This window comes from Chlorella variabilis, assembly GCF_000147415.1.
Source record: "Chlorella variabilis unplaced genomic scaffold CHLNCscaffold_6, whole genome shotgun sequence".
Classification (NCBI taxonomy): Eukaryota; Viridiplantae; Chlorophyta; class Trebouxiophyceae; order Chlorellales; family Chlorellaceae; genus Chlorella; species Chlorella variabilis.
In genome coordinates this window covers 305,221-329,705 of record NW_005435082.1, presented here as the reverse complement: position 1 = coordinate 329,705, position 24,485 = coordinate 305,221, and the positions used below count along the sequence as shown (strand labels likewise).

The 24,485-nt window shown below is 67.5% G+C and overlaps 5 protein-coding genes across 5 annotated transcripts; 3 read left to right on the top strand and 2 right to left on the bottom strand.

The window, feature by feature from the left end:
* Positions 1-104: 104 nt before the first annotated feature.
* Positions 105-1,886, bottom strand: CHLNCDRAFT_57372 (expressed protein; the record flags this gene model as incomplete). The annotated part of the gene is made up of 3 exons (XM_005848996.1): positions 105-954; positions 1,181-1,312; positions 1,470-1,886. 3 exons carry the CDS (start codon positions 1,884-1,886, stop codon positions 730-732), a joined length of 774 nt encoding a protein of 257 aa, XP_005849058.1. The 3' UTR covers positions 105-729.
* Positions 1,887-2,170: 284 nt separating this feature from the next.
* CHLNCDRAFT_57371 (expressed protein) lies at positions 2,171-3,461 on the top strand. The gene is made up of 4 exons (XM_005849200.1): positions 2,171-2,412; positions 2,575-2,756; positions 2,956-3,036; positions 3,216-3,461. Exons 1-4 carry the CDS (start codon positions 2,231-2,233, stop codon positions 3,371-3,373), a joined length of 603 nt encoding a protein of 200 aa, XP_005849262.1. The 5' UTR covers positions 2,171-2,230; the 3' UTR covers positions 3,374-3,461.
* Positions 3,462-4,438: 977 nt separating this feature from the next.
* Positions 4,439-10,494, bottom strand: CHLNCDRAFT_143521 (hypothetical protein; the record flags this gene model as incomplete). Its single annotated transcript, XM_005848995.1, has 18 exons — positions 4,439-4,555; positions 4,818-4,927; positions 5,077-5,185; positions 5,438-6,566; positions 6,718-7,079; positions 7,288-7,383; positions 7,514-7,652; positions 7,752-7,847; positions 8,065-8,174; positions 8,354-8,412; positions 8,588-8,672; positions 8,843-8,986; positions 9,153-9,216; positions 9,371-9,439; positions 9,603-9,659; positions 9,763-9,821; positions 10,012-10,228; positions 10,379-10,494. 18 exons carry the CDS (start codon positions 10,492-10,494, stop codon positions 4,439-4,441), a joined length of 3,138 nt encoding a protein of 1,045 aa, XP_005849057.1.
* A 3,593-nt stretch (positions 10,495-14,087) lies between these two features.
* Positions 14,088-16,301, top strand: CHLNCDRAFT_143519 (hypothetical protein; the record flags this gene model as incomplete). Its single annotated transcript, XM_005849199.1, has 5 exons — positions 14,088-14,445; positions 14,578-14,805; positions 14,942-15,408; positions 15,563-15,943; positions 16,119-16,301. The coding sequence occupies 5 exons, from the start codon at positions 14,088-14,090 to the stop codon at positions 16,299-16,301; spliced, it is 1,617 nt and encodes a 538-aa protein (XP_005849261.1).
* A 772-nt stretch (positions 16,302-17,073) lies between these two features.
* Positions 17,074-18,743, top strand: CHLNCDRAFT_143518 (hypothetical protein; the record flags this gene model as incomplete). The annotated part of the gene is made up of 7 exons (XM_005849198.1): positions 17,074-17,102; positions 17,320-17,341; positions 17,478-17,513; positions 17,689-17,721; positions 17,866-17,951; positions 18,324-18,458; positions 18,605-18,743. 7 exons carry the CDS (start codon positions 17,074-17,076, stop codon positions 18,741-18,743), a joined length of 480 nt encoding a protein of 159 aa, XP_005849260.1.
* Positions 18,744-24,485: the final 5,742 nt, after the last annotated feature.

The following is a 24,485-nucleotide window of genomic DNA, read 5'->3' as shown; positions in this document are numbered from 1 at the left end:
TATTGACTGATCTGCTATCAAACCCCTGTTTACCCACTTCAGCCAGCGCAGCTGCTGGCTGAGGCACATCGCACAGGCACAGTGCTTGGCAAGTATGTGTGGGTGTCCGTCCCATGTTCATTACATGGGCAGCATGAAACAGGCTCAACAAAGGGAACAGCGGCGCTGTCTCTGAAAGGGTACGCTGGTGATGGATGAAGAGCACAGATGGCAGTGAGGGTGTGGCGCCGACGACCGGCAAACGATGATTGTGCTAAGAAGGTGTTGGCAGGGCTCAGGAGCCTCGAGCCTGGGGTAGATCTCCAAAAACAACCAAGGGGCAAGATAAATGCATGGTACACAATGAACACATGAATGGTACACATGAATGGATGGCGGCACAAAATCGGACCTTGGAAACGGTCGCAAGAATGGGTGCAAGCACGAGCAGCAGGCGCTGCACAATCAAAGCCACGCACGGCAACCGCTGCCGCCACAAGTGCGTGTTGGTGGTGCAGCAGCGGGCAATGGAAGGTTGCATGGCGAGAAAAATGGCGCTGCATTCCAGCAGCACAGTGCTCAATGGATCAGTCTCGGGCTCTTCTTCTCTTCTCATCTCAAGTTCTTGGCACTTGGCGCTCCTGCCCAGCAGGCGCCAGCAGAGCTGCGGCTCCAGCCGCAGCAACAGGCGAGATGCATACATAGACTGCGCAGCTCAAGCCCTTGTGCTGCCCAGCTGAGCCTGGGTCGTCAGGCCGTTAGCATATCCTCCAGGTTGGCGCCCTCCCCGGCGCCGACGCGCAGGCTCCCTTCCTCGAACACCGCCGCCTCGGCCGCCGCGATCTTGCTGCCCGCGGCCAGAGGCGCGCCGTGCACGGCGCCATTGGCGCCGGCGCCGCCCCGGGCGGCGCGGTGCGCGGCCCCGTTGCCGGTGCGGCGGCTGACCTCCAGCGCCAGCAGCTCTGTGGGGTCCGCCTGCGGGCAATACGCGCGAGGGGAGTGGTGTGGGGGAGAGGTGGACGGTCCGGGCCGGACGCTGCAGCTTGTGGATGTTGAAGAGCAGCCGGCGGCGCCTGCCGTTTGGTCTGCTCCGAGCAGGCTGCCCCGGGTCAGGAAGGCCCCTCACGGGCCGACAAAGTATGCCAAGACAAGAGCAAAAAGCATGGAAACCACGACGTGGCCCAGCAGCCGGGCTGCGCACCTCGTCAAAAGTGCCCGACTGCTTGAGCTGCGCACGCAGCGCAGCGGCCATGGTGTGCTCATCAAGATCCCCAAGCCGCGCGGCCAGCTGCTGCTGCGCCGCAGTGCTCTGCTGCGCCGCGGCCGCGCCGTTCTGCGCACGTGTGCACAGGCAGGGGCAGGCCGCTCAGCTGGGAGCTGACAAGAGCTGAAAGCCAGCGAGAGCTCTGGCGACAGTGAAGCTGCTCGCCATGCAAGCAGCCGGCTGCACGAACCGAGCGCTCGGCATGCCCGCCCCTAGCCACACTCACCTTTGCGGCGGCCGCGGCGGCAGCCAGCCGAGCGGCACGCCTGGGCTGCTTGCGCTTGGGGATGACGCTAGGCGCCTCGGCGGCTGCCGCACCCCTGGCGGCGGCCTGCCGTTTGCGCTCTTCCTCTGCTGCGGCGCGCTCTGCAGAGAGCCTCAGCTGCTTCTCCATAGCCGCACGCTGCTGCTCCGGGGTGAAGTCGAAGCCCGATGCTGAAGCGGCAACCTTGGTAGCGGACCTGAGGGTGGGCACCGCAGACGCCCGTTGCTGGCAGCGAGCGCCGGTGGCGGCGCGCACCGGCGTGGGGGCCAGGCCCGCCAGCTGCGTGCCGAGCGACATGGGCGCCATCGGATGGACTGCAGGGCGCAGGAGGGCAAGCGGGGGGCTCAGCCCGGGGGGCAAGCGCCAAAAACCCTGCATGTCACCCAGTGCGGGGTCCCGAAGTGTCTACATCTGGGGATGGTGGTGATCACATGCCGGGAAAGACTGGAGGAGAACGGCAGGCTGAAAGCAGGGGGCTTTGGTGCTGCCGAGCAGCTTGCCCACCTCTGGCAGGCCCTGGGCTCGCTACTTGAAGGACCTGTGATAGCAGGCTGTGGAGGCAATGGATTGGAAGCGTTTCGAGACTAAGAGCAGCAGATTCGACACGTCACAGCCGACACGGCTTATCGGCACTATCGGCAGCAATTGCCTTCCTTGGCGTAGACTTAAACGATTGATAGCATTCAACGGTCGGCAGTGCTACGCAAGCGCTCCGAGGCTCCATGGCAGCCATGGCTGCGGAGGTCGTCCACCAAGCCGAGCGGGCTCTGCTGCTTTCCGATTTTTGCGAGGCCGAGCGTCATGCACGGCAGGCCTGCCAGCTAGCAGCAGGACAAGCAGACGCGCGGGAGCTTCAGGACAGGGCGTGCGTCGTGGCGCTGCAGACGCTGTTTGAGACGCAGAGGTGCGCTCGGGGAGGCGCCCCGATCGGCAGCAGAGGCAGGGGCAGAGCCCCAGCGCCACGCGCCCGCTGGCTGCCGCTCACCTGCTCCCCGGCGCCGGCGCCCCCACCTGCGTGCCGGCTCGCGCCTCAAACCACCAGCCTGGCCACCCTGCCCCCTTGCAGGTTTGGCCTGGCCCACAGGCTGCTGCGCGGCCTGTTTGGCTCCGCCGCCTCCGCGCCGCCCAACACGCTGCTGCTGTGGCTGGCGCTTGCGCTGGACACAGACAGCCGGCGCGAGGCGGAGCGCCTGATCCTCGAGCTGCTAGACGCCTGCCAGCCCTCCGGCCCCGCAGGCAGCAGCAACGGTGCGCGTTGTTGCCTCGCCAGCTCCCTCGCATGCATGCCATCATGGTGTCGGATGCGACTCCTGTGGCAGCCCCCAGAGATTGGCACAGGAAAAGGCGGCTCAAACCGCAGCCCCCTGCCGCAGCATCCCCACCCTCTGCACCCACGGCGCCTTGACCCGCAGCCGCTGCCGCGTGGGGACCCCCGTGCTGCCTGCAGGCTGGTCTCGGCGGCAGTACCTGGCGCTGCTGCACCTCTACACGCTGGAAGTGCTGCTGCGGGAGCTGCGCGAGCCGGCAGGTGCGCTCCCCGGGAAACAGCGTCACAGAAGCCGGGAAGCAGCTTCGCAGGAAGTAATGTAGCCTCTTCTGCCCCCGCCAGTTGCCTTGCTGGTTGCTGTGATCATCAGCATACTGAACAGCGATCTGGCTGCCCCCCCACCCCCTGCCTTGCCCGCCCCCCCCTGCATCTCCACAGAGGTGATGCGCTGGGTCCAGGAGACGCAGCTGCCCATCAACGCCGAGGAGCGCCAGTTGCTGCTGAGCGAGCTGGAGCTGGAGCAGCAGGCGCGGTCGCCCGGCGCCGCCGCCGGCGGCAGCGCGGCGGCCGGCTGGGAGAGCAGGGTTGCGACGACTAGGGCGGAGCAGGAGCTGGAGCCTGGCTGGCCGGAAAGCAGCGGGGCGGAGGGAGCGGCGGCAGAGGAGGAACACAGCTTCCAGCAGAAGGCGGTGCAGCCGCAGGCGGCTCACGGCGCATCGGCCGAAGCTGCCGCTGCGCCGGCTGGCAACGAGATAGAGCCGGCCGGCGCTGATGGCAGCAGCGTGGGCGGCGCCGCGGGCGAGGCTCCGCTGCAGCCCTCAGCGCTGGGCCTCGACTGGCTCGGCAGGTGCCAGCATCAAATGCTGCAGGGTGCGGCTGCCATCCTGCGCCCCCTGCTGGGTCCGCAGGCCGAGGAGTGGAGGCAGCGCCTGCACGCAGCCGTGGGGGGCACCAGCACCTCCGCGCCCACCACCACTGGCGAGGGCAGCAAGGCAGCGGCGGCGCCAGCCGGCGGCAGCAGCGCCTTGCTGCCTGACCCCGACCCGGCCGCCGCCCTGCGCCAGCTCACCCGCACCGCGCTGGGATGCGCGCTGCTGTACGCCGCGTACGCCGAGCGGCGCGCCATCAGGCGCGGCATGGGGCGGGCGCGCCATGCCGTAGCCGTAGGAGTCTCAGACCTTCTGCGCATGGCGCTCAACCTCAGCATCAACCCACTGGCCGCGTAGAGGCCACACCGCTCCTATGGCCGTGTACCTTCTCCCTGTGTACTGTGTGCCCTCTTGTACTGCTCTGTACCTATGTTACCTCATTTCATGCGCACCGTCATGTGCAAAAAGCATGCGGTCGCCCATGCACACGCTTCTGCCGGCCAAGCCCTCCTGTGTTGCCTGCATGCCCCTCGTGCCTCTGCACGGCCCTGTCTGCCTGCCTTGCTGCCTCTGCCCTGTGCCCTTCAATGCAATGCTTACAATGCAATGCTTACAAACAGTCAGGCCCAGCCAGCAGCTCCCAGGCGTGTGATTGATCCGAAGCATGCCAGGAGCGCCTTTGGGCGGTGCAGGCGCTGCGGTGGCTGCCGCAGTGGGTGTGCCGGCAGTGCCGGTTGTCGGCCGCCGCGCCAGGGGCCTCGCTGTTGCCGCAGGGCGCCGGCCGCCCCGATGACTCACTGGCGCAGCAGGCGCAGCATGTCGTCTCCCAGCGCCGCCAGCCTGGCGAGCGCCTCCAGCACTATGTCCTCGCTCTGGCGCAGCCACATGAGCTGCGCCAGCTGCTGCTTGGCCTGCGGGGGCGTGGGGGCCAGGGGCGGGGGGCGGCGGTTGCGGGGTGGAGCCACAGGGGGGAGTGGCATGGCGTGGAGTGAGCCAGGGTTTGCGGTGGGACAGGTTGGTGCAGGGCTCTGAGCCAGCAGAGGGCCATTGCCCAACACGCGGCTGGCCGAGGCTTGGAGCCTTGCATGGCATGCAAGACTTGGCAAGGACTCGGCTCAGCTGCTGCTGTGGTGGTGCGACCAATTTGTTTGCAGAACTCTGGCAGCAGCCCACCAGCGGGCACTGGGCCAGGTAGGACTTGGCGGCCGGGTACGGGATGAGCACCGCCTGCACGATGCTGCTGGCCGCCACCACGGTCGCCACCCGCCGGCTCTGGCTGCCGCCTGCACGGGGCGGGGAGAAGCTGGCGGGCACACGTTAGGTAGGCTGATGGGGGTGTGCAGGCAGGGCCCTTGCATCTCATCCCGTGCCTGCAGCGGGCCCACTTAACAGTCCAGGCTGGCCCATGGCACACAGCCGGAGCAGAGCCCACCTAGCGCCTCCATTTCTCCCACAAAGTCCCCCGGCCCGCGGCGCGCCGCCAGGAAGAGCCGCGGCCCGCGGCGCAGGCTCTCCAGCACCTCCTTGGCTCGGGTGGCGGCCTGCAGGGGCAGGCACGCAGTGGCAGGCAGGGGCGGGCAGGGGCAGGCAGGCAGGGGAGGGCAGGGGCAGTGCCAGAGTGCGTCGGTCGGGCGAAAACAGGCAGCAGCTGGCGGTGTGGAGGAAGACGGGCGGTGCCAACATGGTACTGCTACTGCTACAACCCTGAGCAGGGCAGGAGCCAAATGCGGCATGTGGCAGCAGTAAAGTAGACCCAGGAGCGCCAAGGGAAGCCAGAGCCAGCAGGCGCTCACGTCTAGAAGCGTGGGCGGCAGCTCCTCTCCCTCCACCTCTGGCTGAGGAGACCCCTGCCGCTGCCCCTGCTGCCCCTGCTGCACCTGCTGCCCCCCCTCGCTCAGCTGCAGCTCCTCCTGGCCAGCGGCGCGGGCAGCTGGGCTGGCACCGGGGCCGGCTGGCGCTGACGTGGCAGTGGCAGAGGGAGGCCCTGGGGAGTAGAGGTGCGCTGCTGCCCCCTCCAGATCAACTCCCATGTGCCGCTGCAGGCCGTAGGGCCCTGGGCTTGGCGTGGCTGCTGCTGCGGCCGCCGCTGCTGCTGCCAGGCCCTCTGGGCTGCCTTGAGGGGGCGTGGCGCCGCCGCTGCCGCCTGCCGCGCCCGCCCCGGATGATTCGGGGGACAGGTTGGGAGTGGAAGGGTCGCCCTGGGCTGCCGGGATGCTGACGTGGAGCTGCTGCTGGGGCTGGGGCTGCTGGATCGGCTGCCGCTTGGGGGGCAGCGGAGGGAGGGCGCTGCCACCAGCTGGCGGCAGCGCTGCTCCGCCCTCTGCCTGGCTGCTGGTGCGATGGTTTGGCAAGGCGATTTGGGCGTAGCTGCTGGCGGTGCTCTCCAGGCGCTGCAGGCTGCTGGGGGCCTGCTGCGGCACCCCCTGTGCTGCCCCAGCACCATCCATGTCCTCCGCTGCCGCTACAGCAGCCTCGGCAATGTAGCTGCTGTCCCTCAGGGAGCAGAGCGCATCGACATGCCGCTGCTGCTGCTGCTGCTGCTGTGCTGCCTGCGTGCCGGTGCTGGCTAGGCTGCCCTCTGGGCCGGCAGCCGGCTCGGCGCTGCGGTGCCTGTCGCGGGCGTGCACGCTAGGCGTGAACAGCGCGGCAGCAGAGCGCCGCTTACCTGCCGCCGCCGCAGGCCCGCCCACGGTGTCCCCCGCCCGGCTGCCTACTGAACTGTCCTCCTGCACCTGCCGTATGTGCTGCTGCTGCTGCTGCTGCTGCTGCTGGGAGGCGCTGGCTGGCTTGCTGGCGGCAGGTGCCGCAGGGGCGGGCGCTTGCGGTGGTGGCAGCGGAGCGGTCTTGTACAGGACTTCGCACTCCCCTTCTAAAATGTACAGCAGGTGCGCGCCTGCAAAGCGCACGGGCAGCATGTGCCGCCTTGTCGGGAGGCCCCGGCAAACAAAAAGCGGCAAGCAGCAGCAGCCGCCAGAGACATGCAAGTGCAGGCAATGTGAGCTGTACCATGCAGCTGCTGGATACATTCATCCGCCCAGGAGGCCCCAGCCATGCCATCCCGACCCCGCCCCACGCGCCTGCCTGGCCTCGCGTCATCAGATGCTCCCCCGCCGCAAAGCTGTGCACCTGCAGGCCGCCATCCGCCACCAGCCCCTCCAGCGATCCCTTGAGCAGCTGCTCCTGCTGCTCCCGCTCCCGCTCCTCCTCCTCCTCCCCCTCCTCCTTGCCGGGGTGCTGCTGCTGCTGCTCAGCTCCACTGCCGTCGCCCTCTGCGTCTACTCCTGCTGCCGCTGCTGTTGCGCCGTCTGCCGGCGGCCGCTGAGGCCGCTGCCCTGGGTCCCGCTGCAGGCAGGAGCGCAGCGGAGGCAGGGCGCCGCCCGCCATCAGCCACGGGTGCGCCATGACTTGGGCCAGCGACAGTCGCTTCTCAGGGTCCTGCATGCACGGGGAGGGGGAAGAACCCCTCAGCCTGTCGCCTTCCCAACCTGGCCAGCACCCACACCAGATGCGCCTAATAGCACTAGAAGCACTCGCGCCACAATGGGCGACACGAGCTGGTGTGGCCAGTCCCAGCCACTCCCGACCCACAGAAGGTTGACAGCTTTGTGGGCACTGCTCCCTAGCCCCACCCAACCCAACCCACCTTCTCCAGCATGCCCAGCAGCAGCCCCCGAAGCTCCTCCGAGGCAGCAAGGTCGGCAGGGAAGGTGACCGGCTGCGTCTGCACCACCTCAAACAGCTGCAGCACAGTGTCGGCCCTGGACACAGAAAGTAAACTAAACTTAGGAGCCATCTGTTCAAGCGCGAGTTCCAACTTGCCACAGCAACCAAACGCTGCGTGCGCGCCATATCAGCCTGGCGAGTGGAACAGGGTGGGGCCCTAATAAAGCTGCTGCTGCTGCTGCTGCTGCTGCAATGGCGGTGTTGGCAGCGTGCCTGAAGGGGATCTTTCCAAAGACGAAGGAGTAGAGGCAGCCTCCCAGAGCGTAAACATCGGCGGGCCGGCCCCTGCGAGCACAGGAGGCAGGCAGGAGCTGAGGAGCAACCGAAGTCCCCTTCTCGGCAGCTCCCTGCGGCACACACTGCAGTACATCATGTACCGCTCACCTGTACCGCGCATTGGGGCGCATCATCTCTGGAGCCAGGAAGGCGGGCGTGCCGTTGCAGCGCTCAAACTGTGCGTCAGACTCTGACAGGACCTTGCTGCAGTGCGCGATGGGAAGCAGGAGAAGAGGCGGGCACTGGGTCGAGGTTGGTAGGTAACATCAACTGGGATGTGGGCATGCCAGCAGGTCCTCGCGCCGATCCAAAACATCTGGCGAGGCAGCAGGGGAACAGGCAAAGCTTCGCGGCCTGACGCGGGGCGGCGCGGGGAATGGCCATGTACAGTGCATGCTGCGCCTCCAGGCGGCGGCCGCACCTGCAGCCAAAGTCGGAGAGCGCGACGCGGCCGGCGGCGCCCATCAGGGCGTTCTCTGGCTTCAAGTCGCCGTGCACCACCTTGCGGGCGCAGTGCAGGTAGTCAAGAGCCTGAAGTGGGTGTGTGGGTGTGTATGTGTGCGGGGCGGGGGGGGTGAGGGGCAGTGGGAAGTAGCATGGCACGGTGAGCGGCAGTGTGCGGTGTGTGGTGGCGGCAAGCGTGAGCTGCAAGCGAGAGCGAGGGTGGGGCGGTACATTGCTGCGGCACATTGCTGCGGTACAGGCGGCACCTTGCACATGTCCCTGAAGTACAGGCGGGCAACCTCCTCGGGTATCCTGTGGCCCCGCTCTGCAGGCAGGGGCGACCATCGTGCCGTCCTTGGGACCGGCAGGACGCAACTTTCAAACCAGGCTGCTGGGCTGAACGGGCACCAACCCGGCCAGGCAGCGGGGAAGCAGACCATGCACTGCCCACCGACGCTCCAGGCAGCCCCGGCAGCCGGCAGCCGGCAGGAGGGGCGCACCCAGGCCCTCCCGCGTCATCACAGGGCCGCCCTCCATGTAGTCCATCACCAGCAGCATCTTGTTGCTGCTGCTGTCGTCCACCACCTGCAGGGAGGGAGGGGCGGGCAGGGAAGCCGCTTGCTGGGCGGCATGCTGAGAGAGCAAGCCTGGCAGCAGCGGCATGTTGACGCAGCTGTCGGCCACAGCTGCGAGAGGGAGGCCAGCGGGCGCCCTGCCGCAGTCAGTGCTATGCGCACACGCCCCACGAACCGCACCTCCCGCAGCGCCACCACGTTTGGGTGCAGCGAGCGCCGCATGACGGCAATCTCGCGGCGCAGATCCTCCAGAGGGTCGCGCGGCCGGCGGGCCGCGCCGCTGCGCGCCGCCTTGCGCTGCCCCGCCTGATCCTTCTTCACAATCTGCTGGGCCCGGCGCAGAGTGTGGGAGCCCTGCCGTGAGACACACCCGCCCACCTGCCAGCCTAACAGCCACTCATCCCGCCAGCCAGCTCAGCAAGCCGATGTGGACCTGCCCAGCAGAAGCAGCAGCGGCTGCACACACACACACGCACACACACACACCGACCTTGACCGCATACAGGCGGTAGTCATCCAGGCCCATGCACAGGAAGACGCGGCCCGAGGAGCCCCTGCACAGCAGGCAGGCGGGCATGGCGGTGCAGCTCGCTTGCGCCGAGGGACAGCTCTGGGCCGAGGGACAGTGGTGCCCCTGCCTGGCAGCTCTGCTGCCACCACACCCACACCACCCTTCCACCCACATCACCCACTTGCCTGCCCAGGTACTTGATCACCATGTACTGGTTCACAAACGTGCAGCCAGACACCTTGCACAGCCGCAGCTGACCGCTGTCCCTGCGGGCGGGGCAGGCAGGGCAGCATCGACCGTCGCACCCAGCAGAGGCTGCTGCTCATGCCTCTTCACCCATTGGTTGCATCAGCCCAAGCCGCCACCGCAGACGCGCGCCGACCAGGTAGCAGCAAGCCAGGCAGCCAGCGGCAGCGGCGGTGGCCCCACCTGACAGGCGTCAGCGCCGGCGCGGTGCTCAGCCCAAACAGGGAGTCGTGCCGCATTCTGCAGCAGCGGTGGATGCGCAGCGGTGGTTTAAGCAGCATGCAGCATGTGGGAGGCATGGGCTATCGACTGCCAGAATGCATGCTTGCATGCTTGCCCACACACAGCGCAGCCCAGCAGGCACACCTCAGCTGGCTGCCCAGTGAGCCCGTCATGCTCAGGCTGCAGAGGGTGTCGCGGGGAGTGAGTTGACTGGGGCTAGGCGACGCCATTGAGGCTGCATGCCAACAGGTGGGACACGCCACCGGTTGAGCATGTGCAGGCCAGCAATCGCAGCAGGCAGCGCGCTTGTCTTGTGCAGGCAGCAAAAAGAAAGCAGGAGCTGGGAAGAGCAGCAGCCTGGCCCCGAGACCGCGGCCGCCGGGCTGCCAGGCCTGCTAGCCTTGCCTGGGTGCTCCGCCTCGAGGTGCCAGCTGTAGCGGTCCCAGTCGCTGGCCACATCGCTGTCGCTGTCGGAGCTGCCAAGGGAGGAGGTGGGCTGGCGGCGCAGCGCCCCGGTGGGCGGAAGCCCCGCAGGCGCCGCCGCCCCGCCCAGGCCGCCCGCTGGGCCGCCGCCGCCCACCACATGTCTGCGAAAATTCGGATGGCGAGTGAGTCAGCCAGGGGTGCGAGACTGGCAGCAGCAAACCAGCGGCAGGGTGGTAACGAGCGGCTGGCGGCGGCGGCGGCAGCTGCCAGTGAGCGTGCTCCCGCACAATGCGCAGCAGCCGTCCCCACACCTGCTCCTCCTCCTCTCTGCAGCCTGCTGCCGCTTCCTCAGCCACACCTCCTCCTGGCTGTCGGCCGGCAGCTCGCCCCCCGGCTCGGGTGGCGCCTTGCTGCCGGCGCAGCCCATCCGGCCGCTGCGATCAGTGCGGTGTGATCAAAGACAGCGAGGCGTGCAGCGGCCCATCGCGCGCCGGGCCAAGGCGATTGACGTAGGGTTGTGAGCACTGTGAGGCCTTTTGGCAGGTCTGTGAAGGCGTTGTGACAGGGCCGCAAGCGCATCCGCGACGGGGTTGTGTCTGTTGTGTTGCAATGCGTTCTGCCAGGTCAGCGGGCGGCGGGAGACAGGATGGCGAGGCCTCGGTGGCAGGAAGGTTGGCTGCTGCAGCGGGCGCGCCACGCTCCTCTGTTGTTGCCAACCTTCATTTACAATGTAACCACCCATGCCTTGCACCCGCCTGCTAGCAGCTCAAGCCAGCAGCCGCTGTGGGCAGCAGGTCGGACAATCAGCGACGTGCAGGCCTGGCAGATGCATGCCTCCAGGAAGTAGCAACCTGCCACACTCAAGCCCCGCTGCTCATTCCCGTTGCCCAGCAGCGCTGCCCGTCCGTTGTGTGTCCTCTCGTGCACCAGGGTGCACGCCTGTCGGCACATACGTTTTTACAGTTGCAAGAGGAGCTTAACATCAGCAGCAGCGCAGAAGAAACTCCAGGTAATTCTGGTCATGGTTGAAATGGGGTGGGGGCAAACAGGAGAGCAAGAGGGAGGACAGGTAACAAAACAGTGTTCGCAGCAGAGGGGGTGAGTGGGCAGAGTGCCAATCACAAGGGCACATGAAGAGTGTATCGATTGAGTAACGAGAGTATAGGCGGCACAAATAAGCCAGTCTGAGAGGGGGAAAAGGGGCCTACGGATAAAGCGGGTGTTGAAAGGGGCAATGGCGCCACGTTGCAGTTCAAGTCGTTAAAGAATAAGATTTGGGCGCGCTGCCAGCGGGCAAGGCCAGGTGGCGGCAGCAGCATCAGCTTGTCAACAAACCACAGTCATTGCATCGCCGTGTTTGCGCCATCCTCGATGGCATTGTGTGCAGGCGTGATTGCAAGCAGCGGCACCACCGCTGCCACCACCGCAATCACTTCTTGGGATGGCGGGCATCAGCAGCGTGGAGCCCGCGCAGAAAGCTGCAGCAGGGAGAGGTGGGGAACACGCAGGCAAGCGCAGCGAGTTGGGCGAGGATAAAGGAAAGTTGGGCACATGGCCTTGAAAGGGGCAACGGCAATGGCGCCATTGTGCATTACAATTGCAGAAAGAACACGGTCGACAGTTTTCACTAGCTTTCACAGCGGGCGCGCAGCCAGCGGGCAAGGCCCCCCACAGCAGGCGGCAGCTCTGCCAGCAGGCAAGCGGGTGTGTGGCGGCGGGCGGGTAGCCGCAGGCCACAAGCCCACTACCTATCTGGTACTCTTCTCCACGCTTCGGAGGCGGTCGTCCACCTTGCTGAATTGGGCGGCGAGCATGCTGAAGCCCCGGTTCATGTCCTCCCGCAGCTTCTCCAGCTTGGTGTCGAACCTGGATTCCAACGCTGACAAGCGGTTGTCCAGCCAGCTGAGCATCTTGTGGTACATGGTGATGCAGCCGACGACGAAGCTGCCGACGCCGCCAAAGAACACCAGCACAGACTTGTGCTGCATCACAAAGGCCACTGGGGCCCAGCCGGAGCCGCCGCCACCCCCGCCCCCGCTGCCAGCGGCGGAGTCGGTGGGCGGCACCGGGGGAGGGGTGCGACCGCTGCCGCCATCGCCGGCGGTGGGGGCTGGCTTGCCGGGGCTCGCCGGTGTCGCCACCACCGCCGCGGCGGCGTGCGTGCAGGGAGCTGCAGCAGGGAGAGGTGGGGAACACGCAAGTGAGAGGTCGGGAGGGATGAAGCCCGAAGTCTGGTTGCCCTCTGGCTGCTTACCCTCAGTGCGGCCCAGCATGCGGGAGGCTGGCGGGGTGAAAGTCAGGCGCCGCTTGGGCCCGGAAGGCGCCCCAATCCTGAACGGAGCGCCGCAGCGCGTGGTCGCCAGGACAGGCATGATGTGCAGGGGAGGAGACAGAGGGAGAGGAGGACGAGCGCGCCGTGAGGGTGCGGTTTTGATCAAAAAAGCAACTTTCCTGGGCCGCCAGGTATCGACGTCCAGGGTCCGGCCAGCCTCTGTCTGTGGCATTTAGGCTGCCAGCAAACATCCCGGCTGGGCACTGTGTAATTGGAGGTGGCGGTGGGGCGGCGGCCACACAGCGGCGCCAATGCGCAGCGACGTAAGCACCCATAAATTTCATTTCTGCACTAACGTGCAAGCCTTTCTGTTGTTTTGGCCTGTTTCAACGGGGGGGAATTGCAACGCTGCTTGCATCTGGCGAGAATGCAGCTGGCAGCAAAGTTTGCGGGCAACGCTCAGGCTGATGGCCGTAGCACTAGTGTCGCCAGCCGCGGACCAAGCCGCAATCCTGTTTCACTGTCGGACAGGCCAATTCCTCCGGGTCCCAATGGAGCCGCCGTCATCCCAGCCAGGAACCTGCTCCTGCAGCTGTGACGCCCATGGAATGGACCCAGCGGCGGCCGCGGCGATGCAGGGCCGCACAGCGGGTGTTGCTACCGCATCGCACCAGGTGGCCCAGGGGTGCCCCTTGCTGGCTGCAGGATGCCGCAGGGGGTATTGAACTTTGCGATAAAGGCATGGCGCCCTTATCGGGCTGGTTTCCTGATGGCAGTACAACCGGTTTGGCGGTCACTGCTGGGGCTCCAAGGCCAAAGCTTCTGCAAATCCCGCGCTCTTCTGGCCGCTTTGATTCGGGCGAGGCTGCGTCAAGGTGACGCCGAACCGTCGCCCAACCAACCGCACCGCGTAGCCTCCCATTGCTGGGTTGGGCTGCATATCCTGGGGCCTCAAGACCCGCCAGGGCCACCAGCACACACCCGGGGGTCGCCAGGCAGCCCCGATGGGCGCCAACCGCCGCCGCCGCCAGCGGGCGGATGTGTTGGCACATGGGCAAGGAGCATGTGTGCTGCTGACCCTCCTGCTCCTGGCGTCCTGCACCGTCCCCGCGACGGCCCAGGACACTTCTACGCCACCTGCGGCGGCAGCACCAGCAGAACCAGCCGCGGTGCCGAGCCCAGCTGCCGCAACCTCCCCGGCTTCTGCGCCGCCAGATGGCAACTCTGTGGTTTCCAGCATTACCATTACACCACCCGAGACACTTGCTCCACAGGAGTCCACAGCACCCACCACGCCGACAGAGCCCAGTCCCTTGCCAGCGACGTCTCCAATTGTTTAGGGTTTTTAGGGTTTAGGGTCGCCACCCCTTCCCCGGCCGCCCAGCCGCAGTCGCCTGCAGTAGTTCCATCTCCCTCCCCCTCCCCCACGCCAGTGCCCAGCCCTAGCCCAGCGCCTGTGCCCAGCCCCTCGCCCTCTCCGGTGCCTGTCGCCAGCCCGCCAGCTTCAGCCACCCCTTCAACCCCCCTGGTGAGCCTGCATAGCTGTCGGTGTGTGCATGCTGTGGGCATCCCGCCTGGCCACCCCGTGGCTCGACTCGCCTACCAACGCCCGCGCCTGCTGCCATGCGCTGCAGGCCTCTCCGCCGCCTTCCTCGCCGGTCGTGGCAGCCACCCCGGCGCCGTCTGCGGCTCCCTCTCCAGCCGCGTCGCCCGCTGCCAGCCCCGGCAGCGGGGTGGGCCCGCTGTCCATGATCCTCAGCCTGGCTGGGGACAACCTGGTGCCGTGGACGGGGGTGAAGAGCACCCAGGCGCTGGCGGCGGTGGCCGGGGTGCTGGCAGATGGCGGCCTCGCTGTGGTCGGCGCCGACACGCAGCTGCTGCGTGCGGCGGGCAACGCCAGCTCGGGCGGCGGCCGCCGCCTGCGCCGACGCCTGGCCGACGCCGAGGCCTCGGGCGTGGCCGCCATCCCCAGCCTGTACACCATCATGGAGGCCGCCCTCATCCGGGCCACAGTGCAGGCGCCAGCCGGCAGCCAGGCGGCGGTGCAGGGAGTGCTGGTGGCGTCGGCGGCCTCTGGCATGCTGGCAACGCGCATGCGCCTGCGAGGTGCGCTGCACAGCCCCAGGGCAGGCCCGCGCACGTGCGCTTGCTCCCGTCCTCCGCCACGCGTGCCGTCTGCCGCAGCAGCTGCCCACTCTCTCCCGACCGAACCCGGCTGCGGCATCCCCTGCGGCGCAGGGCTGGCAGTGAGCCAGGTGCAGGTCATGTCAGTCTACCCCGGCACCACCAACCCGCCCAACCTCACCGCCCTCGTCCCGCTGACGGTGGCCAACCTGTCGGATGCGTCGCCCCCCAGCCCGCTGTCTGCCGTGGGCACGGGCTTCCCGGTATCCAGCAGCGGCGGGCTGGGGACCTGGGAGATACTGGTCATCGCCGGGGCGCTGCTGGGCGCGGCGGCGGCCTCGGGTAGGGCCGCAGCGCGGCACGTGCCCGCTCGTCTCCCCTGCGCTCGCCGGCCGCTGCCTGCCGCCTGCTGGTGATTCCACGCCCGGATGACGTGCTGCCCCCATGCCTGCCCCCTCCCCCACCTACGCACCAGCAGGCGCCCTGCTGTGGTGGCTGTGGCGCCGCAAGCTGGCCAGAGACGGTGCCGCCAAGGCGCCCCCCGCCTTCACGTTCGACGGCAAGGAGCTCAAGAAGTCGCCGCCGCCGGTGCGGCGCACCCACAGCGTGAACAGCCTGGACCTGGAAGGTGCCTACACGCCGCGGTACCGCCAGCCCATCACCCCCCGCCGCGCCGCGCTGAAGCAGAGCGGCTACGGCGCCACCATCAGCGTGCACGCCTCTGCCGCCGGCGGCGGCAAGCAGCTGGCGTCCGGGGTGCAGCTGCTGCCACGCGCTCCCGGCGCCGGCGGCGCGCGCATGCCCGTCAGCATGGCCCGCACGATGGCGGCGGTGGCGGGGATGCAGGAGGCGCGGCGGGCCGGGGTGCAGGCCGAGCGATACGCCTCGCAGCAGGCGGCGGAGCAGGCGGCGATGAGGGAGTACCTGAAGAGCAAGCCACCGCAGGTGGGCGGGGGTGGAGTTGGGGACAGCTGGCAGGCGCAGCCCTGGCAGCAGCTGGCAGGCGCCGGCATTTCTGGGGTGGTTTTGGTGATGGTGGGATGCGCATGTGCCCTTTGCTGCCACCCACGCCTGCCCGTTGTGCGTTGCCCGGCGGCAGGTGATGTGGGAGGACGAGGCGGCGGCCCGGGTGGCGCGCGTCGCCGAGCGGCTGGCCCGCTCGCAGAGCCGCCTGAGCTCGCTGCCGCCGGGCAGCGTGGCCAGCCGCCCCTCCAGCTACACCAGCGCCGGCACCAGCAGGGCGGCGTCTGAGGCCAGCTATGCTTCCTCCGAGATCCTGCCCGCCGAAGGGCCCGGCTCCCAGGCACCCTCCACGCACAGCGCGCACAGCGGGCGCAGCGCGCAGTCCGTGGCGCAGCTGCCGCTGGGCGGGCACGGCGGCGCGGCGCGGCCGGAGCAGCTGCAGCGCGCGGCGGCGCGCGTGCAGTCGGGCAGCCCGAGGCGCAGCTCTGCCAGGGCACGGGGCTCGTTTGCCGTCAAGGTGGATGCCTGCTGGCGGCGGCGCGGCCTGTGGGCAGTGCTGCCGGGCTCAACATGCATGCCGCTGGTGGCGGCGCATGCCGGGACGGAGGCAGGGCGTGCTAGCTGCGATATGCCACCCCCGGGCTGGCTTGCCGACTGATCCTCCACCTGGCTGTTGCCCTGGTCTGCTGCAGGAGGTGGAGGGCGGCATGGCTCAGGCGATCAGCCGCCTGGCTCGCGCCTCCTCCGCCCCGCACGAGGCGACGGTGCCCCCCCTGCACGCCAGCCGCACCGGCCTGACGGGGGCCTGGGTGGCCTCTGGGGGGCGCTTCAACTCCTCTGAGGTGCTGGAGGGCGTGGAGGAGGGGCTGGAGTGAGTGAAGGTAGTGGGGCTGGCGGCTCCCTTGCGACGCTGAGCCGGCTCGACTGCCGCCAGCTGTCGTGAGCTGCCGTCCCCTGAGATCATAGTGAGTTGTTAGTGCAGCTGAAAAGCTGATATTCCACACCGTGATGCCACATGAGAACGCCTCCCTATTACTTGCTTTCATCTCCCTCACTGAGCGCCTCGGGGCCCCCTCGCTAGCCATCGAACGCTGCCAGTGCGCCCCTTGAGTGCTACCCTTACTCCACCCGCAATACTTCTCTCTCAGCGACCCACAGCACCCCTGACGATGACTGATCCACTTCCCACCCTGCAATTCGCCCCGCAGCCCCTGTCAGGCGCGGGGCGCCCCTCCCCAATTTTTCCGCCGGGCGCCACCTGCTGTCTTGCTTGTTTATGAGCAGGACTCAGTTTGAAGGGTCTGTCCCGACCTCTGTGAGCTTATTTACCCTCAAACTCGTACCATCTTGGTTAAAACGTCCCTCACCACCCCTCCACTGTAAATCAGCAGACACAGCTGGGCCCGCTGCCGCTACCGCCGACGTCACGCCGACGTCACGGCGCGGCGCCCCCGCTGGCTCCAAACTTTCCCATTGCCGCCAGTTTCAGAAGGACTGCGATCATTCTGCAGAGCGACCTGCAGGGGGGCCCTCTGTGCTTTCTTGGCATGCTTTCCACAGTGCATGCATCCGCTCTTGGCGTCAGCACGCCTCCTGGCAGGCCTCTCCCGTGCCCTCCTCGCAGCCCCTGCGGCCGCTGAAGCCACCATGACCAAGAAGAGGCGCAACAACGGCCGGTGAGGTGTTTCACCAGCAACAGCTGCTCGGAAGCCCGGTCCAAGGCTGGCCCTTGCCGGGGTGCAGTGCCTGGCAGAAGGCAGGCTGCCAGCAGCCAGTGGCGGCAGCGAGCGCCGGGTGTCCTCGCCTGCTGGCGGGGCGCGGCGCAGGCGCAGTGGCGACAAGACCTGGCCACTGACCATTAAACCCCTCGTGTGTCTGCCCGCTTGCATGCAGCAACAAGCACGGCAGGGGCCATGTAAGCGCCACCAATTGAGGGCATGCTGCCTGCACTCCGCCTGCCGCACTCTCCGCTTGCCACCGCAACGCCCTGATGCTCGGTCCGCCTCCCTCTGTGTTGCTACCTCCCAGCTGCTGCCGCCGCTGCCATGCAGGTGAGGCGCGTGCGCTGCGAGACAAGCGCTGCCATGGTGAGCCGCTCGGGGCGGCAGCGGTGAGCGCTGGCAGGACTGACAGAGCGCGTGGTGCCAAGCTTCCCTCGAGATCGCCCTTCACGCCGCCACCCCTGCCGCTTTCATCCACCCCCGCCTCCGCAATCGAGCCCCAAGCTGCCCCCCCAATCTGCCTCCCTCTGTGCTGCCGCAGGTGCCCAAGGATAAGGCAATCAAGCGCTTCCTGGTGAGCTTCAGCCGATGGCCGCGCCCCACCCACCTACGCCTGCCCAAATCAGTTGAAGGGGGTGGGTGGGTGGGGCCAATTCCCCTGCCATGCCTCAGACGTGCTCCAAGGCAGTCCATGCCTCCTCCACCCCACCGGCTGCAGGTGCGAAACATGGTGGACGCGTCTGCCCTGCGAGATATCGCGGAGGCCTCGCCGCTGGAGGGATATGCGCTGCCCAAGATGTACCGGTGGGCAGGTTGGGTGGGTGTGGTGCGTGCCGCTTCTGTGTGCAGCCGTGGCGGTGGTGGTGGTGGGGTAGTGCGTGCGCGGGGAGATTGGCTGCCCACATCCGCGGCGTGGAGTGGCCGCGCGGCGGGGCCGGCGCCTGGGAGGCGTTGGCCGGCGACGTGGCGCCGCGTGCCTGCTCGTCTACCGGGCCCCAACGCCCCACCTGCCACCCACCCTTCTCACCCGGCTCTGCTGCCAGCCTCCTCACCTGCCAGCCTGGCTCCCCGGCCTCCTCCTCCTCCGCCCTCTCCATCATCCAACTCGACCCCTGCACACTCACCAACACTCACCACCTGCTCCCCCCACCCGACCCCCTCCCCCATGGCACCCAGCAAGGTCTACTACTCCATCTCTGCCTCCATCCACTCCCGCGTGGTGCGCGTGCGCTCCCGCAAGGACCGCAAGAACCGGGAGCCGCCCGCCAGGCCCTTCTTCAGGCAAGCCTGCGGCCCTGCGGGCGGCTGGCTGTGGGCATTGCAGGGCGGCGGGGATGACAGGGACGCCGCCAGCCGTGTGGTCCAAGCCAGCGGGAAGGTGCCGAGCAGTCGTGAGGGCTGCATCCTGGACACACAGTTCGCCTTCCGTGTGCCCACCGGATGCTTGCCGAGTGCAGGGGCGGCCTGCGCGGCGGCCCGGGCGGCGGTGGCAGCGGTGCCCCCGGTGGCGGCTTTGCCGGCGGCTTCCAGGGCGCGGCACCGCGTGTGCAGGCTGGCGGGGCGCCCGGCGGCGGCGGCTGGGGCGCCGCCTTCTGAGCGAGTTGCGGCACGGCATGAAGGGCATGCATCCTGCCTGGGGCCAGTTGCGGTTGGTGGGTGCCCTTGTAACACACTGCACGGGCGACTGGAGCCAGGCCAACCCAGAGAGCTGGCTGGGGGCAGGGGGAAAGTCCGGGTAGCGGTACCGTCCTGGCTGGCACCAGCTGTGCCCGTGCCTCGCATGTTTCCTCTTCTTCCTTGCATGTTCTCTTGTTTTCCTCACACGTTGTTCACGTTGTTGGAGAAGCACAAGTTGAGGCTGGAGGCCACAGAGTCCCGGCGCTGCGGCACGATGATCACGCTGGGCTGCCGCCCCATCCCGCTGCCGCCGCCGCCGCCGCCGCTGCTGCCGCCGCCCGCCGTGTCGCCTGCCGCCACCGACGCGTCGTCCGGCACCACCACCACCACCTCCACCACCTCCTCCGGGTCCAGCAGGCCCTCGGCCGCCAGCATCTTGATGATCGCCCGGCTCCTGCCGCGGTGAGAGAGCGCCTCGCAGCGCGCCAGGTCGTGCGGCGGCAGCGCCGGGTCGTGCCGCCGCGTCGCCAGCGTCAGCAGGCGGTTCCTGCGCAGCAGGGCAGCGGAGGTTCCGCAGGTGGCTGCTGGTCTCCCCGCCACACCAGGAGCAGCGCTTGATTCCAGCCTCCGGGCTACTGCCGCGGCCTTGCCTGGCTTGGTTGCCCGACAGCGGCATGGCATTGTGCCGCATGCCCGGTGGCAGGAGGGGGTGCAGCGTGGACAGCAGCCAGGTCAGCACTCCCCCGAGCGTGGCAGGCGGGTCCTCATAGCCCTGCTGCGGGTCTGTAAAGTCGCTGGAGCGAGCCGTGCCTGCAGGCAGCGGCGGCAGCTCTTTATCTATCTTCATTCACAAGAGTCAAAGAGCGCAGGCTTGCATCCTGTTCCCTGGGCACGCTGCCCACATGGACACGCATGCATGCATGGGACGGCTGCACACGGTCCGCAATCCCCACGAGACAGAGAGCTCCTGCGTCAGGTAGGCGTACCGTCCAGGATGCCAGCCGGCTCAGGCTTGCCGCGGCCGTTGAGGGGCAGCCGCTGGGGATAGGCGCGAGAGTGCCACTCCAGGCCCATCTGCAGCACCAGGGCCCCAGCATGCCCAGCATGCCCCAGCACCAGCGTCGCTTCAGTTAAACGCCCCCAGCGGCAGCCACGCAGCGGCAGCAGCCTGGCAGCAGCACCCAGCGCACCTGCGCCATCGCAAAGTTGCGCCAGTAGGCAGACACGGCGGGGGAGCAGCGGGTGGCTAGGAAGTTGAGGTCTTCCAGATCCCAGAAGCAGGCCACGCAGTCGGTTGTGGCAGTCACAGTCACACTGTCGTGCAGGTGCTTTTCGAACGCGATGTACACGCCTGAGAGCAGGCGGAGGAGGGCCCCAGAAGCATCACAGTGTTGACGAGAGCGAGGTGGATGCATTGCCTGCGCCGAGCACGCGGCCAAGCCTGTCCTCCTCTGTCGGCTGCCTCCTGCCCTGCCTGCCCCCCGGGCAGCTCACCCAGCACATTGAGCAGCCCCACGTCGAAGCAGAAGCCGCTGTGCATCTCCAGCTGCTGCAGCAGCTTGCCCTGCACGCATGGCATGGCAGGGGTGGCCGCGCAGCTCGTGGATGGCGCCTCAACACCACACCCTCGCACTCCCGCCCCGCGACCTGCCTGCTTGTCCACAACCGTGTAGGAGGCCACCCCCTCCACCAGCAGCATGAAGGTGCGGCGCGAGGCGCGTTCGTCCATGACGGTCTGCCCCGCCCTGTATGACGCCAGCCGCACCCGCTTGAAGCTCTGCTGCCACTCCAGCTTGCCCATGCCTGCGGGGACCAACATGCCAATCCCACACGGGAATCCGCGCCTGCCTGCGTCTGTGCAGGGGTTCCACTGCACACCTGCGGTTCCAAGCCCAGCCCCTCACCTGCCCGCCGGTAGAAGAAGAGCCACAGCTGCTGCTGCAGCGGGTCGCTAAACTTGATGCGCCGCTCATCCCACAGCAGCCGCGCGGTGGCGACGCCGTGCAGCAGCAGGTTGAGCACAGCCCAGATGATGCCATCCAGCGAAAAGTAGCCCGGCTCCCCTGCCGGGCCGTTGCTGACTTCAGGCCACGAGGGGTAGCCCGTGCTTGCGGCCACCAGCAAAAAGGTGTAAGCCCCGAGCAGGCAGATGCGGATGAGGAGCAGGCTGCGGCCAAGGCGAAAACAGTCGGTGAGAGGCGGTAAATCAGGTGGACGCACGCACCATGGCTGTGCGCATGGCAACTCACTCGCCAAACAGGCCGCTGGAGAAAAAGAACAGGTTGGCCTGCAGAGCAGCGGGGGGCAAGCAGGTGGGAGGGAGCACTGGCGGCGGCGGCGGCAGCTGGTTGTCCAGGTGGCGCGGCAGCCTATGCCGACTCACGAATTGTCCCCAAATGGAAGCCGGGTGCAGGATCGTCATTCTGGGCCAGGAAGCTATGGGTACCCTGGGGTGGGGTTCGCGGGCCCAGCGAGGTCCCAGCAGCCCCGGGAGCTAAGAAGCATGCTACCCAGATAGGGGAGGCCATTTCGTGATGCGGACAAGTTTCGTGCATAGGGGTAGCAGTACTGCCAGGCTGGGCTGCAGTACACAACACGGCCACCACGGGCCAGCACTTTCACAACAAGCGCTTGGTGCATATGCAACTGCGCTGCCGACTTCCCAGGTCGCCTGCACGAAGCACCCTCCCTGATGGCCGATGTGTCCTCCTTGCTGGCCCAGCTGCGCCTCGGGGGCGATGACGAGGATAACGAGGACGAAGGGCCGCCTCAGGGCCAGCAGAAACTGCCACAGGGGGCGCCGCAGGTGAGGGAGCGGGCGGGCAGGCGGCGCCCGGCGGCGCCAAGCCGCCAAGGTGCTGTTGTCTTGTGCCCGATGCTTTGCTCACTGCCTCCTGTCGCTGGCCCCCCACTTACGCCACCGAGCCTCGCAGTGGACCATCAAAATCGGCGGCAAGCACTTCAGAAGCATGAACGAGGCCTGGCAGCACGTCACCGCCGTGAAGCAGCGCCTGCTGGGGCGCCACGTCGGGCCAGGCGATCCCGACTTTGAGTGAGAGGGCCGGGAGCACCACCGCGGGTTGCAACAGGAACCGCACGGCTGCTGGGTGACGTGGCTGCCAGTAGCATGCACTAGCAGGAGGTGGAGTCATAGCGACATGCGCTGACATGCTGCACCCACCCGCGCCTGCCGCAGGTTCCTGGAGGGCCTGCTGGCCCGCCACCCCAGAGGCGCCGCCAAGGTGGAGCACCCGCCTGTCAGGTGGGGCACTGGATCGCGTCACACGTTTAGCTCTTGGCGCATGCGACGCAGACGCAGCAGCGGCAGCAGGATAGGCGGGCTGAGCCCTGGGCCGCAGTGAAGCAGCTCCACGGCTCCTACACTTCGACACCCCTGCCCCCTTGCGCTGCGACCCCTGCAGGCAGTTTGGCGCGTACGCCAACCGCTGCGGGCGCGGCATCGAGTTCCGCTTTGTGGACAGCGCAGGGGAGTAGCACGACTTCTCAGCCAAGAAGTGCCTGGAGTGAGTGGGTGCTGGTGGCGGGCCCTTGGGCTAGGCTGGACCGGGCGGCAGGCGTAGGCGTCGCTGCCTGCGTGATGCTGGCACCGCCAGCTGGGAGGGGGTCGCCACTGCCGCCGGCGCCAGCAGCAGCAGCGGCGGCAGCGCCAAGCAAGGAGGCAGGGCGACCTGGCCCAGCTGCTGACCAAGCGTGCCCGCCCACCCTCGGGCCCTGGCGTATGCCGCAGGCAGCAGGACGAGCCGACCGCTGTGAAGCTGGGCAAGGCGATGGGTCTGGCAGTGGCACAGCAGATCCAGGCGTTCAGGCGGGGCGAGGTGCAGGAGTGCACTCTGTGTGGCAAGACAGGTGGGGCCCATCGTGAGAGGGATTCAAGCGGGTGGAACCCTAACAGGGGACTGTGGTGCCCAGCCGTGTGCTGCTCTGGCTCAACAGCGGCGAATCTGCCGTGACGGCCCCCTCCTGCTGCCGGCCTTCAGGCGTCCAGCTGGTGGTGGACCATGCAGACCCGGCCATGCCCCAGCTTTGCAACAACTTCCTGCGCGCCACCCACACCCCAGTGCCCCGTGAATTCGCTGAGGCGCCCGCCGGGGTCGGGGGCTCGCGGCTCAGGCGAGGGCCGGGCGGGGTGGGGCGCGGAGCTGGGGCCAGCTGAGCCAGCTACCACAAGCTGCTGCCAGGGGGTGCGCCGTGCTGGCCAGCTGCAGACGGCTGATGCACAAGCTCTGCCACAGTGCGCTCCCATCCCCACAGCACCAGCGCCGCCCTGCCCGCCATGCTGCGCAGGGATGAGGACAGCGCGTTCGAGGAGGCCTGGCAGGAGTATCACCGGGAGCACGCCCGCCTGCGCCTGCTGTGCCAGCAGTGCCTGTTGAGGGAGAACGAGGCGCGTGGCGTCAACAGCAAGCCGAGGGGCGGCAGCAGGGGTGGGCGCAGGCGCTGGGGCGGCTGGGGTGGCGGCCTGTCCCCGGGGCGGCCCGCCTGAGGGGGGGCCCGGGCCGCCGGGGCCGCGGCGGCCCGCCTTGCAGGGGCGGCTGTGGTTGAGCTATTTGTCGCCGACGGCCAGCAGCTGCCCAGCAGCAGCATGAGTGTATTGCATGCGTTTATCGCACTGCTGAGCAGCAGGAGGCACTCCCTTTGCATATATGGTAGGGATAGAAGGCCCCAGCGCTGTGCGCGTGCCGCATTGCGGCCCGGGCCCCGCCGGCGGCAGGGCGGGTCATGCTTGCAACACGCGCGCTGCAGGAAGGACACGAACGCTGCAGGAAGGAATTGTGCAAGGCACTCAACACGGCTGCAATCACATGCAAGACACTTTGGGCTTTGTTCCCGAAACCCTCGTGCTGCGGTGACGAAACCCTCGTGACGCCCTGACGAGCATCATCCAGTGGTCCTGTGCCGCTGAAGCCAAAGCGACGTTCTTAATCGAGGGCCGCCCCACCCTGTCGGCACTTGCGCTCGAGGTCTCGCCCCAGCGGGAAGCATAGAGGTGTGGCCCTGATGTACACCTGCATGCCTCAGCCAGGCGACGCACTGGGTAATCACGTGCCGCGCCGTACATATGCATAAGCAAGCACCATCATTGCCGCCACCCATTGGCCGCTGCGCCTCCCTTGTGCACTCCTCCCCTTTTCTTTCAGATGGCTCCCGCCAAAAAACATTTAATTGGCTGGAACTCTGGTTCAGGCCACCTCTATATCGTCGGTTCGCAAATTGCCAACCCATGCGGCCTGCTGCACTACCGCGTCAAGGCAGGCGCAGCTGGAAATAGTGAGCGTCTCAAGGACAGGTTGCGAGAGGGGTTCAAGACCATACAAGGTCGTAGCGGCCCACCTGCACATTTCAAGACGTTTGCCTTCTCTATTGAGGTCCCCAACTTATATTATGAGGCGGTGATGCACCAAAGGCTGAAGGATGTTGCAACCCGAGCTCCTCTTCATGAAGTGGATGGCGGCACTGAAGTGTTTGAGGACGATCCTCAGGGAGTTGTGCTGACGGCGGAGTTCTGCTTTGAGCTGATGGAGGCCATGAGCGTCCATGCCTGCTCGCTTACTTGGGCGCCGCTGAGCCAGGATGTGGTTGAGGTGCAACAATACCGACCACCAGCCTGGCCGCCACCAACCCCTCTGCATTTCCAGCAGCCCACTAACCAGCGCAGACACTGGCTGCTGCAGCAGCTGCAAGGTGGCCCAGAAGGCGCGC

Excerpts from the sequence above, each read along its gene's own strand:
- CHLNCDRAFT_57371 (XM_005849200.1), top strand. The coding sequence starts at position 2,231 with ATGGCAGCCATGGCTGCGGAGGTCGTCCACCAAGCCGAGCGGGCTCTG. Across the intron at positions 2,413-2,574 it reads ACGCTGTTTGAGACGCAGAG|GTTTGGCCTGGCCCACAGGC; the intron begins GTGCGCTCGGGG and ends GCCCCCTTGCAG. Across the intron at positions 2,757-2,955 it reads CCCCGCAGGCAGCAGCAACG|GCTGGTCTCGGCGGCAGTAC; the intron begins GTGCGCGTTGTT and ends TGCTGCCTGCAG.